At 39.2% G+C, this 17,834-nt stretch overlaps 1 protein-coding gene across 2 annotated transcripts in view; it reads right to left on the minus strand.

Moving 5' to 3' along the window:
• Window positions 1-17,834, minus strand: part of AGAP2 (ArfGAP with GTPase domain, ankyrin repeat and PH domain 2) — a 292,090-nt gene that overhangs the window by 4,337 nt on the left and 269,919 nt on the right. The window contains exons 12-17 of one of the 2 annotated variants that reach the window (XM_082244605.1): window positions 16,482-16,625; window positions 15,384-15,443; window positions 11,969-12,117; window positions 10,774-10,864; window positions 7,336-7,558; window positions 1,066-1,321 (exon numbers count right to left, since the gene is read on the minus strand). In XM_082244605.1, the coding sequence (XP_082100731.1) occupies window positions 1,066-1,321; window positions 7,336-7,558; window positions 10,774-10,864; window positions 11,969-12,117; window positions 15,384-15,443; window positions 16,482-16,625 (923 nt within the window). The remainder of the gene's footprint in view (window positions 1-1,065; window positions 1,322-7,335; window positions 7,559-10,773; window positions 10,865-11,968; window positions 12,118-15,383; window positions 15,444-16,481; window positions 16,626-17,834) is intronic. The other variant, XM_082244606.1, reaches the window with a different exon arrangement.

The raw sequence follows: 17,834 nt of genomic DNA on the forward strand, positions 1-17,834 counted from the left end.
TGAAGGGCTAAACATGGATGCTGTGGAGGCGACAAGTCTTAATGGTGCACAATGAAAACCCGTGGCTTTGTGTAACTAAAAGGCAGGCTTGACCCACCTGCTGGCTTGTATACAATTTTTGATACAATTTAAGGGATTTTGCCAAGGCACCCTGGTTGAAAAGGCTGCATTAAAGTATATAATATATATGTAAAAGAGGAAAATGATAAAATTAAAAGTGATCTTCCACTCTAGTGCATATCTGTCTCTATCTATCAGTAATGCAAAAAACACTATATTCTTTGGATACCCTATGGAAATCAATTGGCAAATGAGAACCCGTTGAAATGGTTAAGTATACTGTATAAAACTGGTTTTTAACTAACACCCACCTCTTGCCTCCTACTAAATACCTTGGGGTGTCTACTTTCCAAAAAATGGGTGATTGTGGGGGTAGTTATACTGCCCTGACATTTTAGGGCCTCAAGAAATAAGATTGATCAGTTTTCAAATGTATATACCATAGATTGTAGACTCCATAACTTTTAAAAGAGCAAATGATCTATATTGATTTGGGTATATTTATATGAAAGACCTGTAGCAGAATACATGTTGGCATACATTTATGAGAAAACATTATTTATTTGAAAAATTTGCAAAAAAAAAAAAACAATTATAATTTTTTGAACTTTGTTCGTATTTATTTGTTTATATAGCAAAAAACTGTCTCAAAAAAAAAAAAAAAAAAAAAAAAAGAAAATTTAATTTGGGCACAGTGTTGCATGATTATTAGTAATTGTCATTCAAAGTGTGACAGTGTTGAAATCTGAAAATTAGTCTGGGCAGGAAGGGGATGAAAGTGTCTGGTATTGAAGTGGTTAAATATAGTCATGTAGGTAGAACATGGATTTCTTCTATAGCATGGTCTTTGGTTTTTTTTTTTTTTTTTTATATTCTAGCATTATATCCCTTTCTTGTTGCAGCCTAATAAAAAAACACAATACACAGTGATAAAAAAAACATAAATTTACATATAATAGTCAGTAAAGGAAACATAGCAATATTTAGGGTAACATAGTATCTCACCCAGACTAGCAGCTGTGTCATCACCACATTAGGCAGCTCACAGGCCACATGAAGACAGGTGCGCCTATCCCGGTCTCCACTGGGGCTATTGATCTGTTCCTTATTACTGTGTGCCAGCAGAAGTAAGACATTGGGCAGATTCTTTTCTTGAACTGATCTGAACAGCTGTTTGACAAGTGGAACCCCTGGACTTTTTAAAGGAGCCAAAAATAAACGCTGCTCATATTTTGCTCGGATCCATGATTCTCTCTCTTCTCTGTGCACAAAATAAAGACATAAAACAATAAATTCTGTGTCTTGACATACATACATGTCATACTCCAAATTATACTTTGGTGGTATGACCCAACCTAAAATTCTCTGAAAAGTGACATTTCAAATTTATTGGGGAAAATCTGATGTGTTTTCAAAGTGTTATTTTAAATGTTTTGAGCAGTGTATATGTGTGTGTGTGTGTGTGTGTGTATATATATATATATATATATATATATATATATATACACACACTGTATATTCATCATATGCATACAAACTGTGCTTCAAATAATGTCATCAAATATAACATTCAGAAATATTAGATTCAGTCCCTTCCGCAAGTTGTTCTGGCTCAAATCCTTCCAACTACAAGGTTTAAATCTCATATAAAATGTGAGCCTTATAATTTAATGATACTGGCTGAAGTACATCCCTCAGATGTGTGAGATTTGGCAATTATAACATAATCAAACCAATATCTCAACGGGGAAAAATATCATGCTGGATATCTATACTGATATGGACTGGGTAATATGTTAGGAATAAAAAGTGTACCACAACCTTCAAAGGGCTGCATTCAAATACACCCCAAAATTCAAAGTGAAAAAATTAAGCAGCAGGCTAGTCCATTTTGCTAACATTTTATTGCAGCAACTCAAAATGGTACTCAGTAGTTTGTATGGCCCCCGCGTGCTTGTATGCATGCCTGACAACATTGGGGCATGCTCCTAATGAGACAGATGGTGTCCTGGGGTATTTCCTCCCAGATCTGGACCAGGGCATCACTGAGCTCCTGAACAAGCTGAGGTGCAACCTGGTGGTGTCGGATGGACTGAAATATAATGTCCTAGAGGTGTTCCATTGGATTTAGGTCATGCGAGCACGGGGGTCATTCAATGGTATCAATTCCTTTCTCTTCCAGGAACTGACTGCATACTCTCGCCACATGAGGCTGGGCATTGTCGTGCACCAGGAAGAACCCAGGACCCACTACACCAGCGTAGGGTCTGACAATGTCATCCTGATACCTAATGGCAGTCAGGCAGTCAGTTAGGGTGCCATTGTCTAGTTTGTAGAGGTGTGTTCGTGCCTCCATGGATATGCCTCCCCAGACCATCACTGACCTACCACCAAACCGGTCATGCTGAACAATGTTACGGGCAGCATAAAGTTCTCCATGGCTTCTCCAGACCCTTTCACATATGTCACATGTGACCAGGGTGAACCTGCTCTCCTCTGTAAAAAGCACAGGGCGTCAGCTTTGGTGTTCAATGGCAAATGCCTATCCAGCTCCACTGTGCTGGGCAGTGAGCACAGGGCCCACTAAAGGATGTTGGGCTCTCAGGCCACCCTCAGTGCTCATCCTGTTCCTCCTTGCACAAAGGAGCAGATACCGGTCCTGCTGATGGGTTAAGGACCTTCTACGGCCCTGTCCAGCTCTCCTAGAGTAACTGCCTGTCTGCTGGAATCTCCTCCATGCTTTTGAGACTGTGCTGGGAGACATCCCAAACCTTCTGGCAATGGCACGTATTGATGTGCCATCCTGGAGGAGTTGGACTGCCTGTGCAACCTCTATAGGGTCCAGGTATCACCTCATGCTACCAGTAGTTACACTGACCCTAGCCAAATGCAAAACTATTGAAAAACAGTCAGAAAAAATGAGTAGAGAAATAAATGTCATTGGCCTCCACCTGAAAAACCATTCCTGTTTTGGAGGTTGTCTCATTTTTACCCATCTAGTGCACCTGTTGTTAATTTCATTAACACCAAAGCAGCTGAAACTGAATAACAACCCCCTCTGCTACTTAACTGACCAGATCGATATCCCAGGAGTTTAATTGACTTGATGCTTTACCCTTGTTTAAAAATTGTTCCTTTAAATTTTTTGAGCAGTATATACATTAGCTCACAAAAGTGAGTACACCCCTCACATTTTTGTAAATATTTTATTATATCTTTTCATGTGACAACACTGAAGAAATTACACTTTGCTACAATGAAAAGTAGTGAGTGTACCGCTTGTATAACAGTGTAAATTTGCTGTCCCCTCAAAATAACTCAACACACAGCCATTCATTTCTAAACTGATGGCAACAAAAGTGAGTACACCCCTAACTGAAAATGTCCAAATTGGGCCCAAAATGTCAATATTTTGTGTGGCCACCATTATTTTCCAGCACTGCCTTAACCCTCTTGGGCATAGATACACAGAATAGCGTTGTTTGGCTTGCTCTATTCTCCTCATCCACTTTTTCCTCCTCAAAAAAGATAGCACACAGGGGTTGGCAAGGTGTCCGCACACGGACACTGGTGTCCGTGAGCGGTCCTTGCAGGGTCTGGTGCGGCCACCGCTGACTTTTTTGTCTCTGACTCACTGAGAGTCAGTTTAGACCAATCCCGGATGCAATGCCTCGGGGGCGGGCCTCGGGGCTCCCTCGGTTCAGCCGCTCCCGCCTCCTGCTCGGCTCTAGATCTGGCCGGCGCTGCCCACTCAAAGTTGAGTGGTGGTGGAGAGAGACCTGCAAGCACAGACGCAGAGTGATAACTCTGTGACAGTCTGTCTGGGCCCTGATGGAGGGAATGTCTGTGTGTGCAGCGGCAGCCCAGAGTGGAAGAGGAGGAAGCAAGGACGGTTGTGGATTGGAGTGGAGGAAAATATATGATTACTAAATAATATATTCTTTGCAGGGGGACTGGGGAGAGAGGAGTACAAAGGCAAGTGTGGCTTGCCTACAGCCAAGCATGGTGGTGGGAGTGTCATGGTCTGGGGCTTCATAAGTACTGCCGGCACTGGGGAGCTACAGTTCATTGAGGAATCCATGAATGCCAACATGTACTGTGACATACTGAATCAGAGCATGATGCCCTCCCATCGGAGACTGGGCCACAGGGCAGTATTCTAACATGATAACAACCCCAAACACAAGTCGACCACTGCCTTGCTAAAGAAGCTGAGGGTAAAGGTGATGGACTGGCTAAGGATGTCTCCAGACCTAAACCCTATTGAGCATCTGTGGGGCATCTTCAAATGGAAGGTGGAGGAGCGCAAGGTCTCTAACATCCACCAGCTCCATGATGTTATCATGGAGGAGAGGAAGAGGACTCCAGTGGCAACCTTTAAATCTCTGGTGAACTCCATGCCCAAGGGGGTTAAGGCAGTGCTGGAAAATAATGGTGGCCACACTAAATATTGACACTTTGGGCCCAGTTTGGACATTTTGACTTAGGGGTGTGCTCACTTTTGTTCTTCAGTGTTGTCACATGAAAAGATATAATAAAATATTTACAAACATATGAGGGGTGTACTCACTTTTGTGTATATATATATATATATTTATATATATATATATACACAGTATCTCATGAAAGTGAGTATACCCCTCACATTTTTGTAAATATTTTATTATATCTTTTCATGTGACAACACTGAAGAAATTACACTTTGCTACAATGTACTTCCAGTAACCAGTATGCGAAATTGAGAGTGATAACACCAAATTAACACACCTGCTCCCCATTCACACCTGAGACCTTGTAACACTAACAGGTCACATGAAACCAGAGGAGGGAAAATGGCTAATTGGGCCCAATTTGGACATTTTCACTTAGGGGTGTACTCACTTTTGTTGCCAGCGGTTTAGACATGAATGGCTGTGTGTTGAGTTATTCTCAGGGGACAGAAAATTTACACTGTTATACAAGCTGTACACTCACTACTTTACATTGTAGCAAAGTGTAATTTGTTCAGTGTTGTTACATGAAAAGATATAATAAAATATTTACAAAAATGTGAGGGGCGTACTCACTTTTGTGAGATACTGTGTGTGTATATTATATATATTTTGCAGGGAGAGCCTGGAATACCTGGTGTTGCAGGAAAATCTGGTAGCACGGGGAATATTGGTGAAAAGATAAAGGGGGATCTATGGGGATCCTGGCCTGCTCTAAACAGGGATCTATATGGGGGACCCTGGCCTTCTCTAAAGGGGGATCTATGGGAACCTGCCCTAGCCTGCTCTAAAGGGGGATGTATATGTACCTTGGTGTCCTTCACTAAGGTCTGTACTTAGAAAAATGTCCACCACAGCCTTGGTCCATGCCCATCCCTGCTAGCACAATCACAATGATTAGGGCTGTTATGCTAGACATCCCATTTGCCAATGCCTCTCCAAAACAACAACGTGTTTGTCTCCATCTTTCTCTATTCATCTCCCTCACTCTTTCTCTCAACTCACAAACAGGAAAAGGATGTAATGTCAAACGAAATAACCTGAAAAATGCATAGCAATTTAATGCACATTAAATCGCAAGTCAATGCACATCAAAATGCAAGTCAACACAGATCAGTGGAAGACAATGGACATTTGTTTAGCATTATTATGCATTTTAATTGCACATTTAGGTGTGAACAGGCCCTATTATCTGGGACAAGGACCACAACACCTGGGTCTGTTTTGCCATTGCTATGTATGGATTCTTGGTATATAATACAATTTTTTTATGTGTTTTTCCTAAGCTCATAGATGAATATGTAATTCATTTTTGCAAAGGCTATGAAGAAATTATATTATCAACCTCTGAGCTATCTTGCCTAATAAGGTAACCCTATCAAGAATATTATTTTAACGGGCTACTTCATACCATGCAGTGAGTTCTTGGTTCTATCAATGTGACTATGTAATGGGTACTTAAGTCTGAAGTTCATGACTACTTTATTAGGCTACAGCCTACCTATAAAGTCTCAACTCTGTACTTGTTTGCTTGAACTCATTCCGAACTTTGATGTGCCTATCAGTCTTCCAGTACTTTAAACCAGTGGTTCTCAATTCCGGTCCTCGGGACCCACTAACAGGCCAGATTTTAAGTATTACCTTGGGGGATGCAGACTAGAATACTGCAATCACTGAGCAGCAAATGAGATCACCTGTGATGTAATTTAGTTATCTTGCAAACCTGGCCTGTTGGTGGGTCCCGAGGACCGGAGTTGAGAACCACTGCTTTAAACTACCTGCAAGCTTGCTAAACAACATGTATGAAAGGTGTCAGCCAACCCTACTTTAGCAGCCATGAGATACTTTGGTTTGTAGCCAGACTTGAACCTGGTATGCAGGGAGTGTAGGCTATTTAATATGAATAAGGATTGCAAGTAATGTAACCTGTATGTCTGGGCAAAACAAAAAAGTGTAACAATACATGCAGATATCCCCATGTGTTATCTCTTTATAATGCTGCAGGTACAGAAAATTCTGTAAACTCCTAACCTGTGCTCTCTGCCTCGACTTCACTGAAATCCCAATCAATGTTATCAGCCCTGCCTATTTCTCCCTTCTGGACTATAGAACATCTCCCCTTATGTTATGGAATTCTGAAGAGTGGAGGTGTTCTGGAGCCCAGAAAAAAGACTAGTTCAAACATATTAACTAGGTAGTTACATTTCTGTGGCTGTTATACAGAGAACACATTTTATTAAATACTTATAGAATTGCAGAGAGCGGTCATGAACCTCCTCATTTCGGGTCCCCCTACTGGCGTTTTTGGCCTCCCCCTCTGTTTAGTGCCCCCAAGCCCTGCTGCTGCGTCTATTGACACAGACAGCGGAACTCAGCCCTGCCCCCCGCTTTCTCGTCACTGGCTTTGATTGACAGCACTGGGAGCCACTGGCTCCCGGTGCCCCAGCAAAGCCAGCAAGAAACAGAAGTGAGGGGAGAGAAGAGCTGCAGATGGCATGGCGTTGGTTCGAATGAGGGCTCAGGTAAAGGTGGGGGGGGGGGTAAGGGGGATGCTGACGCTTAAACATTTTTTACCTTAATGCAAGGAACGCATTAAGGTAAAAAAATGTTTAGCCTTTACAACCACTTTAAAGCATGTTCAGGATTGGATTCTTGTTTATGACTTCAACATAAAGATTTACTAAAGTATTTACTTCCAATAAAGGGTTAAGAAACATAGACAAAATACCACAGAATCAGAAGAATAAGCAGCACACATTTTCTAAAAATGAAAAAAATGCATTACCTGGAAGAGTCAGGATGTGGCTTAGTCCGACCTTGGGTTGTCGTCTCCCAGATGCTGTTAGCCATTTCATTGCCAATATATGTAAGGACTAGAGTCAGCTCAAGGGGCCAATCATCGAGGTCCAAGGAGCGCACTCGAGACAAATGTGTTCCAAGATTCCGATGGATTCCTGAGCATTCAATGCAGATCAGGGCACCCAGATTCAAGCTGGCCCAAGTAGGATCTAGTGGAGAGAGAATGTTATAGAAAAGACACCACTATGTTGTGCCTGTAACATTTCTCCATTACTCTCTCATTCATTTTTGACATTACTAAACTAGAAAAATTGGTCAATAGGCAAACATGAACAGGAACTCAAACCTGAACATTTTTCTGGCCTTCTTCAAGTATAACTTGCAATATTTGTTAAAAAAGGCATGGCTAGTTGGACATTGCCATGCAGGACATTTACCAATGCAAAAATAACATTTTAAAAATATTGTTTCCTTTTCCATCCCCCATCTCCTTTGTTTTCCCCTTTTCTCTCCTTGTCTTTCTTCTCTGCCCTTCTTCTCCTTTCAGCTATCCCGCTTCCCCTTCTTGTTGTACTGCTCTCTTGGTAGGAACTCCTTTGGTAGTAATGTGTTGACTTATCTGTTTTCTCTATGGTGTACTATTGCTGTTTTGACATGAAAGTTTGGTGCCTATATACAACCATGTATACTGTGTGATCCTCTGTGTACCTATATTGGATTCTTTACTTCTACCTTTATTTTTTTGTGCTTCATGTGTTCTTTTCTGTATATTTTCAATTTTAATTATAAAAAATAATTTTGTTAAAAAAAAAATGGTTTGGCAGGAAAAGGGGCTTTTAATGTGGCTTACACAAATGCTACTTTACTACTGCCATAAAGTATATCTTTAAATGGGTGGCCATGGTGTTCTGGAGTACAGTTTTAAAAACAGCACACGGAGTGAGCACACAGTGCCCAAGATCTTGCTATCATTACCCAATCAGAGTACTGTTTACATTTGCCATTTTACATTGGCCATCACAGTGATCACAAATGTAAACATTATTATAGAATATTTTGGGGTTTTAATTGCTGCTGAAGCACTAGTTTATACTGTATGAAAATATATCTTTCTTTTATTTCACATATTATATTACTAATACGGTAGTACTCAAAGCAATCCAAACTTTAGAACTACAGCATGGATTTTTGTAGTCTCCAAAACGAGACAGTTTTTCTTTGCTGACTGCTAGGTCAAAAACAAAAAACCATACTGGTCTCTTAGTAGTGGGTTGGCGATTCTATAATTTCTCATCTTCAAAGAATTCTACATAGACCAAATGTAAGGCCTCTGTATGGATAAGGAGCTGCCTACTAAACCCATGAACTAAACTTACAAACAAATGCTGGGATACATCCCCACCAAACCCTCTACCCAAAAGCCTTCTTTTTACTATTGCTGCTCCTTTTACTTTTGTTGTCCACATTAGCAGAGCTTTTGTTGCACTTCCTGTCCCAAGAGGTACAACAGAAATGAACTGAAATCAAATCTGTGACAGTTGTCAGTAGAACAAGTGTCCCCATTGGTAGATATTCCATCTACTTCTCTTCAGGCATCAACTGTAAAATTGTGGATTTTGGGGATTGGTGACAATGCGCTCAGGACAAAAAGCAAGGTTAGACACAACAGTTATGCTTTAGGAGTTATGTTTTAGGAGGGCAAATTCATACAATCAGAAAGTAGTTCAATTTTTAGGCAATACATTTAAAATATATGGGATACGGACTGCTTCCAACATTTCAAATTTTATGAATATGAATTTTTTTGGGCTAATTTTCCAAGTTTATAAATAGTGGATTATAAATATTTTAGATAAAGAAACTACTAGAAGAAGAAAGAGGAAAAACCAAGGGAAGGGCATCATAAAAAGTAAGGAATGTGGAGACAGAAGAAAAATTGTGGATGCTCGTTTTCTCATCTGGCTCAATATCACAAATATTTACAGATGTATGAAAAAGATTGTCCTTTAAAAATATACCATACAATATCCATTGATAGTTTTTACTGTTGGTATTTTTTCATGATCAGGCAATGGGACGGTTTGCTAGAAAGACATACAGTATGTGGCCAAACTTTTTCTCTTTTTGTAGACTTCATAGTGCAATAGCACCTTCGGGGAATGTCTGTGCACACAATTGTGTAACAGAGTTTGCATTAGCCTGAAGACTGGACAATAAGCAGTACATTTATAATGGAAACAATAGGTAGAGTATGTTATTTATTGCATATCTTCTCTGTATTCAAGGGGCTCTGTGTGTATACAGCAGACATGGGAGTAAGTCACACATGTGCAAGTCACAAGCAAGTCTAAAGTCTTAACCTTCAAGTCTCAAGCAAGTCCCAAGTTACTGTGGCGAAAAGCAAGCAAGTCAAGTCAAGTCATTTATTTTGGTCAAGTCAAAATACTGATCTACCCCAATTTTCACCTTTAAATCAGTTAAAAGTCAGTGGTCAAGAAATGTTTTGTTTTATTTTCAACATTAACAAAACTGCTTTGTGCTTTTTTCTTGGCATATTAAAGAAACACTTTGAATGCCCAAACAGCTCAAAATCCTTCGTCCGGTCATGTTTCAACACCACAGTCACTAAAAACATGTTAAGTAATTCCATTGTTAAACAGCCAGTGTCCTAAAAATCAGAACACACTGAGGTGTTTTAAGTGACTGTGGTGTCAGAAACATAACAGGCACATTAATTTTGCTTTAACACATCTTGAGAAAATGCAAATATGTAATAACTTAAAAAAGTAAAGTCATTTCGAGTCATATGTCTCAAGTCAAAGTCAAGTCTCAAGTCATGAATACCAAGTCAAAGTCAAGTCGAGTCTTTTATTAATTTTAGTCAAGCAAGTCTCAAGTCCTCAAACTGGTGACTTAAGTCTGACTCAAGTCAAGTCAGTGACTCAAGTCCCCCACCTCTGGTATACAGTATACTATCCGAAGCTCTGCATAACCCTAAACACCATGTCATGGCAAAGGCATAGGGAAATCTATAGCACAAAATATGTAAAACGAATATGTCACTAACTAAAAGAGTGATGAGCAGTAACCCACTGTGAGTAACCTTAGATCAGATTTATGAGTCTAAACATATTTAATATCAAAGCCTCATAAACAGTTATTAGCTATGTATACTTACATATATTTTGGGCCAGTGTTTACAAAGCTACCAGCACTAAAAGAACAATGAAGGCTGCCATTGTTGTCTTCTTCTGAAAATGCCAATTGCCTTGCTTGCATACTGAACCCCTACCTTCAGTGCTTTGAGTGACTGACCCAGAATAAAACACATGGTCTGCATGTTTCCTTAATAACATATGTTGAAGTAAACTGGTGTGGCATTTTACTATGCCTTGCGTTTAAAAGTAAAGAGAATGGTACATACTTGGTGCATTGCAGTCTACACAGAAATTATTTCCTTTTGCGTTGCGGATAGCTTGAATGGCTACAGCTTCACTTTGACTGTCCAAGCGAGCCTTAAAAAAAAAAGTACACAAAAGTTTTAGTTTATCAATGAGAATGACATATTCGTTTTACATACGCTGTGCTATTTACTGTGCATTTTAGGTATCTAAAGCCTTTTCAATACTTGTCACCATTGTCTTCAATACTTGTCACATACTTGCCACATATCTAGCAGAAAAAGATGTATACATAAAAAAACAATGGAGTTATTTACCTTATATGGTCTTACAAGACATTTAAATGAATATATACACTTTAGTCTATATATCGCCACTACATTGAGCACCAGTGAACTGTTAACCCCTCATGTACTGTACATCCCCAAAGTTTCAAAAAACTTCACCAAGATTTATTATTGGCATATTCTGCAATTTTGTTTTTAGAAGATATTATAAGTGAATCTCCTATTATGTTTACAGTAACCAGCTCTAATATGTACTTGTCACTTACACATGTGATGGAAGCCATGTTGAACAAAGATTCTTCATAACAATAAACTTTTTTTTGGCAAAGGTTTAGGATAAAAATGTTTATACCCTTGAAGGACTAGCTCACCAAACTATAGGTCATAAAGATGGATAAGTACTTTGAAGCCTAAATTTCATGAAGTCCTAAAGAAGTGCGGTCCTTTAGTTTGTAGCTTGAAATTATTCTCTGTGGTTATTTATGAATCTGTTGCTTTAATTTTTAAAGGGTTAATATACCAAAATAATATTTCAGTTTATGGTAGATGCTAAAAAATTTAATAAACTGAAGGTTTAATATTTCTCCCAAGGGCTCTATTGGTGAGATCTCCATACTTGACTTCCAGGGTCTTTACATTTCTTGAGGTTTACCACGCTCCCTGTTTTTTCTTTTTTTTTTTTCTAAATTTTATAATTTAGACAATGCAACAGTAGAGGCTGGAACATGCAATGGTGGGCAGGAACAAAATATGGAATTTTAACGGAGTCATTTGACTGTTTTAATATCTATGTCAGCCATGATTTCCAAGCTGACTTAACCAACCAGACTGCTTACAACTAAAATAACAATTTTGGGTGGACTGAGCTTTTATCGTTGTCATTATATAAATGATGAACCGCTTTTTTTTTTTTTTGGTGGGAGAATCCTACCTTGTTTTTGCTACTTTCACAGCATTGTAGACTTGCGAGGATCTGACTTTCAATAGCGTGTACCCAGGAATCTCTTTCTTCAAAGCTTCCGGTCTCAAAATGCCATGTTTGTCCAGTACTCGATACAATGATGAATTCGAAGTTCTCTTCTTTAGAATGAAATGGGAATGATTAGGTACTAGTCAATGTGATATATATATAAAACCATGTTTATACTACAATCTGTAGTCTGTACATACAGTAACACTTTTTTGTTCTAATCAGTGGTGTTTAGTGGAACATATCCAGTAATCTTACATTCAGAAGTTGTGCAGAAAAAAAAGTTTAGCAATGGCTCTCTGTATTAAAGTATTGCTACAATCTCGTTTTTTATAATTTAAAAAATAACAAACATGTTATACTTACCTGCTATGTGCAGTGGTTTTGCACAGAGCAGCTCAGATCCTCCTCTTCTCAGGGCACTCCTGGCCCCTCCCTCCTGCCCCCGCAGCAAGCAGCTTGCTATGGGAGCACCCAAGCCAAGCTGCTGCTCTGTGTGTCCATTCAGACATGGAGCCGTGGCTCGGCCCCATCCCCTCTCTTTCCTCTTTAGCTCACTGACTTTGATTGACAGCAGCGGGAGCCAATAGCCCACTGTTGTGTCTTAGCCAATCAGGAGGGAGTGTCCTGGACAGCTGAGGCTCTCGTGCAACATCGCTGGATCCAGATGGGGCTCAGGTAAGTATTATGGGGACTGCTGCACACAGGTTTTTTCATCTTAATACATAGAATACATTAATATAAAAAACCTTCTGCATTTATAACCACTTTAAATGTTTTGTAAGACTGAACATACATAGGAATAATAATATCCCTTATTTAAATAGTGTGGGAGCAGGATCTATAACTATATGGCATTTCAATTGTTTAGTAATAATTGGGTATCCATGTGAGTTTTTGACGCAATGAACAGCATTAAATAAATCTATCTCTTAACAACAAGTATAGGACCCATTTACGTACATAAAAGCTTAGAGAAACAGTACTTTCTTTTAACATAAATCAGGTTTACATATCCTGCTGGGTGCATAAATTGCAGAAATAATTCTGCAGTTTGTTTTTCTCACTGTGAAACAGCAATATGAATATTTTTCTTTTTGACTATGGAATTGAGCAAATCCTCAAGAGCATTATTTTCTCCTCTAAAATAAGTATGGGGTGTTCAGCAATGCTAAGTCTGCTATATGGTCCTAACTCCGACAGATCAGTTCTTCCAGACTTATACCATTCGTTTAAAGAAGGGTAATGATGTGCAAGATGTTGTATTTCATAGCGACTTATCAGATTCTACTTTAGTGCCATCATAAGTAGTAATTTATGTTTTGTTATAATATAAATTTTCTCTGGAGTTTGCCTTGTTGCATACCCCTGTGTGACACAAATAACATGGTAATGGCAAATAACACCTTTCCTCTGGAAGTAGGAAAGAACAGCAAGAGGTAGCTCGGGCTGATTTTAGCATGTTGAAATTGCCATTCCCTTGTTATTACCTCTTAAGACAGGACACTGTAAAAAAACAGGTAATTGAACTACTAGGTGTTAGGTCTTAAGAGATTATGGGTTGCTAGTGCCTTCAGGAACTAGGTAGCTCACAGTTGTGTTCGTAATCCAGTGTAACTTGCCTTGTGAGGCTGGACCTCTTTGTATGTGACCTACTTACAAGTCTGGACATTGCCTGGTTCTTGCAGGTAATGTACCAGGATTGAACAACTCATGCAACCCTTCAGTGAGCATTGGACCATGCAGAGTTGGGGGTTATAGCAAAAATCTAGGGGTAACCGTCAAAAAGAATAACACATATTATCATTACTGTGTGCAGTGTGCTCCTTTTTTCCTTTACAATGGACACTGGATTTTTCAATAATTAAAAGCGTAACCAGCCAGTCAAATTAATCATAAACATGTTATATTTATCATTTAGCATATTATTTAGGATTTTTACATATCATGATGACTATTAAAATCAAATCACAAAGATCAACATGACTCCTTAAAACACCCTTAGCTTGGTGATAGTTTTAATGAAGTGTCTGTTGAAAATTAGGGAAGGAGCCATTTGAGATGATGATAAAATATTGGTTCGTGAGCTAAATAATAATTTATGGGAAAATAAGGCTTTTAGTGGTAAAGTGCTCATTTCATGCAAAAAAAAAAAAAAAAGAAGTAATTAATTTCTAATCAGTATTTCTATTTGTGAATTGAGCATTCTTAATTCTTTAGAGAAGAGAATATCTATGGGATAAATGAAAGAATAAATATAAGAAAATGAATTCATCTTAACAAATTACCATTTATGTCCAGCCCAACATTTTTTTTTTTTTTTTTTAGTTTCAGTTAGAGTGGGGAAGTGTTAGAACTTCTGTCAAGGTGTTACTGCTATCCAGGGCTCAATAAGAGTGATTTCCCCTCACTTCCTCTCCTGCTGGTGTTTTGCAATATAGGAAGTGAAGGGAACAGTCCAACAACAACACAGTCTAAAATAAAAATGTTTTTCTTAATTAGAGCAGGAAAAGGTTAAAACTGCTTTTAGATTTAATTTCTGATTGTTTTCCTATTGCCTATCTTCCATTCTGGTAGAACCATTGTTAGCAGAACTGAGAGGTTAGATAACAGTAAAAACCTGACAGGAGTTCAAAAGTTCTAACAATTAATCGAAAACTAGAAAATTTGGCTTAATATACTCTTTAAAGGAGAATTAGGGCCAAAGCTATTTTATCCATACTTCTCCTCTAGGTCACAGGAGTGCAGTTGGTTTTAAGCCTGCTGTTGGCTAACGTCACTCAGCCGGTCCAGGTTCAAGAAAGATCCCGACTTTGCAGTCAGGATCCACCCAGATGCCTGGACAGGCAGCTAGCTTCACCTCTTAGCAAGCCACTGGGAGACTGTGCCAGATTCTACCAACCCATCCACAGCCCTACGCTCCAGTGAGTGCTGGAGGAACAGTGCAGAGAGCCGCTGACAATCACTGGCTCTCTGCTCACTGAAGGCTGAGAACTGAGAGATCAGCAGTCATTCTCAGTCTTAGGGGCTGCGGGGGACAGATGCAGCATTAGATGGATGCTGCATTCATCTAAGTGAGTATAATTCTTTTCTTTTTAAAGCCATACTTCTCTTTTAAGTTTAACACCATCCTGTCAAGCACATCACTTCCAAGCACTGCTTGCTGTGGGTACCATGTTTTTCTGCACTGTTGTTAGAAATTAGTACAAAAGAATTGGTGATTAGAGGAAGACATAGTTAGAAAAAGACAAGAAGGCAACTTGCAGCTATGCTACTTTTCAGCACACATTACATTGCTCTTCCATTTTACATAAAAAGCAAAACATTGACCCCGCCATCCAGAATGACAAAAGATACAACTTTTTAAGCTCTTTACCTGTTTTATAAATGTTTCTTAAACTACCAAATGTTTTTAATTTCCACATTTTGCGCTTGGCTGGAAGGTGATCCCAGAGAGCAAAGCAGAAAGAATAAAGGGAGAAAGAAAGAGAAGAAAATGGCAGAATTAAAGGATAGACAGGTATCAGGACAACATCAGACACACAGTGAGCATTACAGGCTAGGGTAGAAAGATCTAAACAACTGCACAATAGCTTAATACACACGCACGCACGCACATGCACAAACATTATGCAATAGCTCTGGAGAGGCAGAAAGATACCAAATAGGTCCCATTCTAGTTTTGGGTCTGACAACCATTAAATAATGATGCAGGTCCAAAGATTTTAGCTGTCTAAGTGGCACACAAAACTTGAGGAGTAGAAAAAAGCTCTTTTTTTTTTTTTTTTAAATGATCACCCAATACTGGACAGTCTACTGAAAACCTTTATGGCAACCAGTCACCTATAAAATTCTCAACTAAGATATGTCTGTCATGTCAGGAAATCGAATGCAAACTTAAAAGGTTAAAACATGCTACAATCTTCTTCCAACAAGAACTTTTTTTTAAATATAATAATTCTATTTACAATTGGACTGCACCTTGTTGTATCCCCACACATATCATGGATACTTCTATACAATCACATGTAATAACATGTGGGGGGGGGGGGGGGGATATTCGTCCAGGAAAACTGGGCAGGGTTCACAGCTCTGTTTGGGATTTCACTGCAGAAGAGGTAATGTTGTCACTTTATAACAGGAAGCTAACAGCTCACTGGACATCTGTCGGGGTCAGCAGCTAATTTTTCTATACTTGCAGTGATTGTAAGGAGACAACACTTGGGGAAATGTGCATGTATTGCAGAGATGTACTGGATATCTTTTTATTTTGCTCATATACACTACACTCTAATACAACTACATTAAAAAAGATGACTCTGTATTTCCAAAGTCCCCATTTTTGTAGGGAGGTGTTTGCATTATCTAATAAAGTTCAGAAAGACAAATAATGTTCTAATGTAGTCTTTGCAGATGGTAAATGAGCATTTATGACTGCATGAAGAGCCAAAAAACACAAATATGAATAGCATACCATCTGCTTGTCCTGCTGAGCCCTCTGTTTTTGACGGAGTCATGTTTTTCTTCCTCCCCTTTTTCTTTTTGTCACTTAGTGGTGATGGTGGAGGCTCCTTGTTGCTGGATGGGCTGGAAATCACATCCCCAGTGGAGCTGCTCTCTATTAAAAGAGGTAAAAGATCCTTACAGAGTAGTACTACCTATAAAAAGGTAATGTGTTATCATACAAAAGAAATAAGACATAAGTCCCTATTTTATAGCCAATATTATTAGTATATAATAGGATGAAGGAATATATTTTTTCCAAGAACTTCTAATGGGTTGTAGTTACAAAACATAACAAAATATGTTTGCACAAAGCTTTTTAAATCTTTATTGTAACATCTTCATTCTTCATTGGGATCACTAGAGCATCAACAAGAAGAGTTTTGTGAGTTCAGTAATAACCGGATTGTCATTTTTTAATAAAACTGTATTTATCCACAACCATATTAACTTGCACGTAGTATTTGCCATTATTAGGATCTACTGTATATAACTGCTTCTGTACACGACTAAATTGATTTAGCTTTTCATGGAAATGTATGCATCCATATTGCCTGACAGAAGTAAACTATGATCTATAAACAGCTGCCTCAAACTAGGCTTTTTGCAGTGATCTTCTATAAACCTACATAAAAGGCTGTAGTCAAATGCAAAAAGTAGTATGTAACCATTTTTGTTCTCTACAACTATGTTGCCTACTTATCCTAGACAGAGGTCTGTATTCATGGAAATAAGGACCATCCAGAATATGCAGGAGTGTATTGGAGGTTACATGGAGACACAAGTGTCATGGAGGAGCAAAGGGAACACTTGGAGACACAGGGGCACAGAGCGGTGCCCTTGAGTCTACAAAATCATACCTGGACAGGGAATGCACCTGGATTCACTGAACACACTGAAGTCACTAGATGACATGTTGACTGCAAGTGAACTTAGAGCCACTAGAGTCAATAGAAGACACATGAACTGGAAAGGCACTTAGAGTCACTGGGCACACTGGAGTCAATAGATGACACAGGGACTGGGAGCACACTTGGAGTCACCAATACCCAAAGGGTGGAGACAGGCACAAAGGTTATAGGAGGTATGGGGATACAGGTAGGTACTGTAGCAGGAGGGGGCTTGGAAGAAGCATAGTGATGAGTTGCTCAAATGCTGAGCCATGCATAGTTAACTTAAGGCTGCACTAGTCAGCACTGCTGCCTGCTGGCCATGGAACTGATCAGGAGAGCGGTCTCCTGATAGGTGGGCTGCAAAGAAAACTCAGTGCTGGATTGCAGGAGGGGTTAGTGTGACATTACCCCACCTCTCTGCCTTTTATGGG

This window comes from Pelophylax lessonae (assembly GCF_965119305.1).
Source record: "Pelophylax lessonae genome assembly, chromosome: 2".
Classification (NCBI taxonomy): domain Eukaryota; kingdom Metazoa; phylum Chordata; class Amphibia; order Anura; family Ranidae; genus Pelophylax; species Pelophylax lessonae.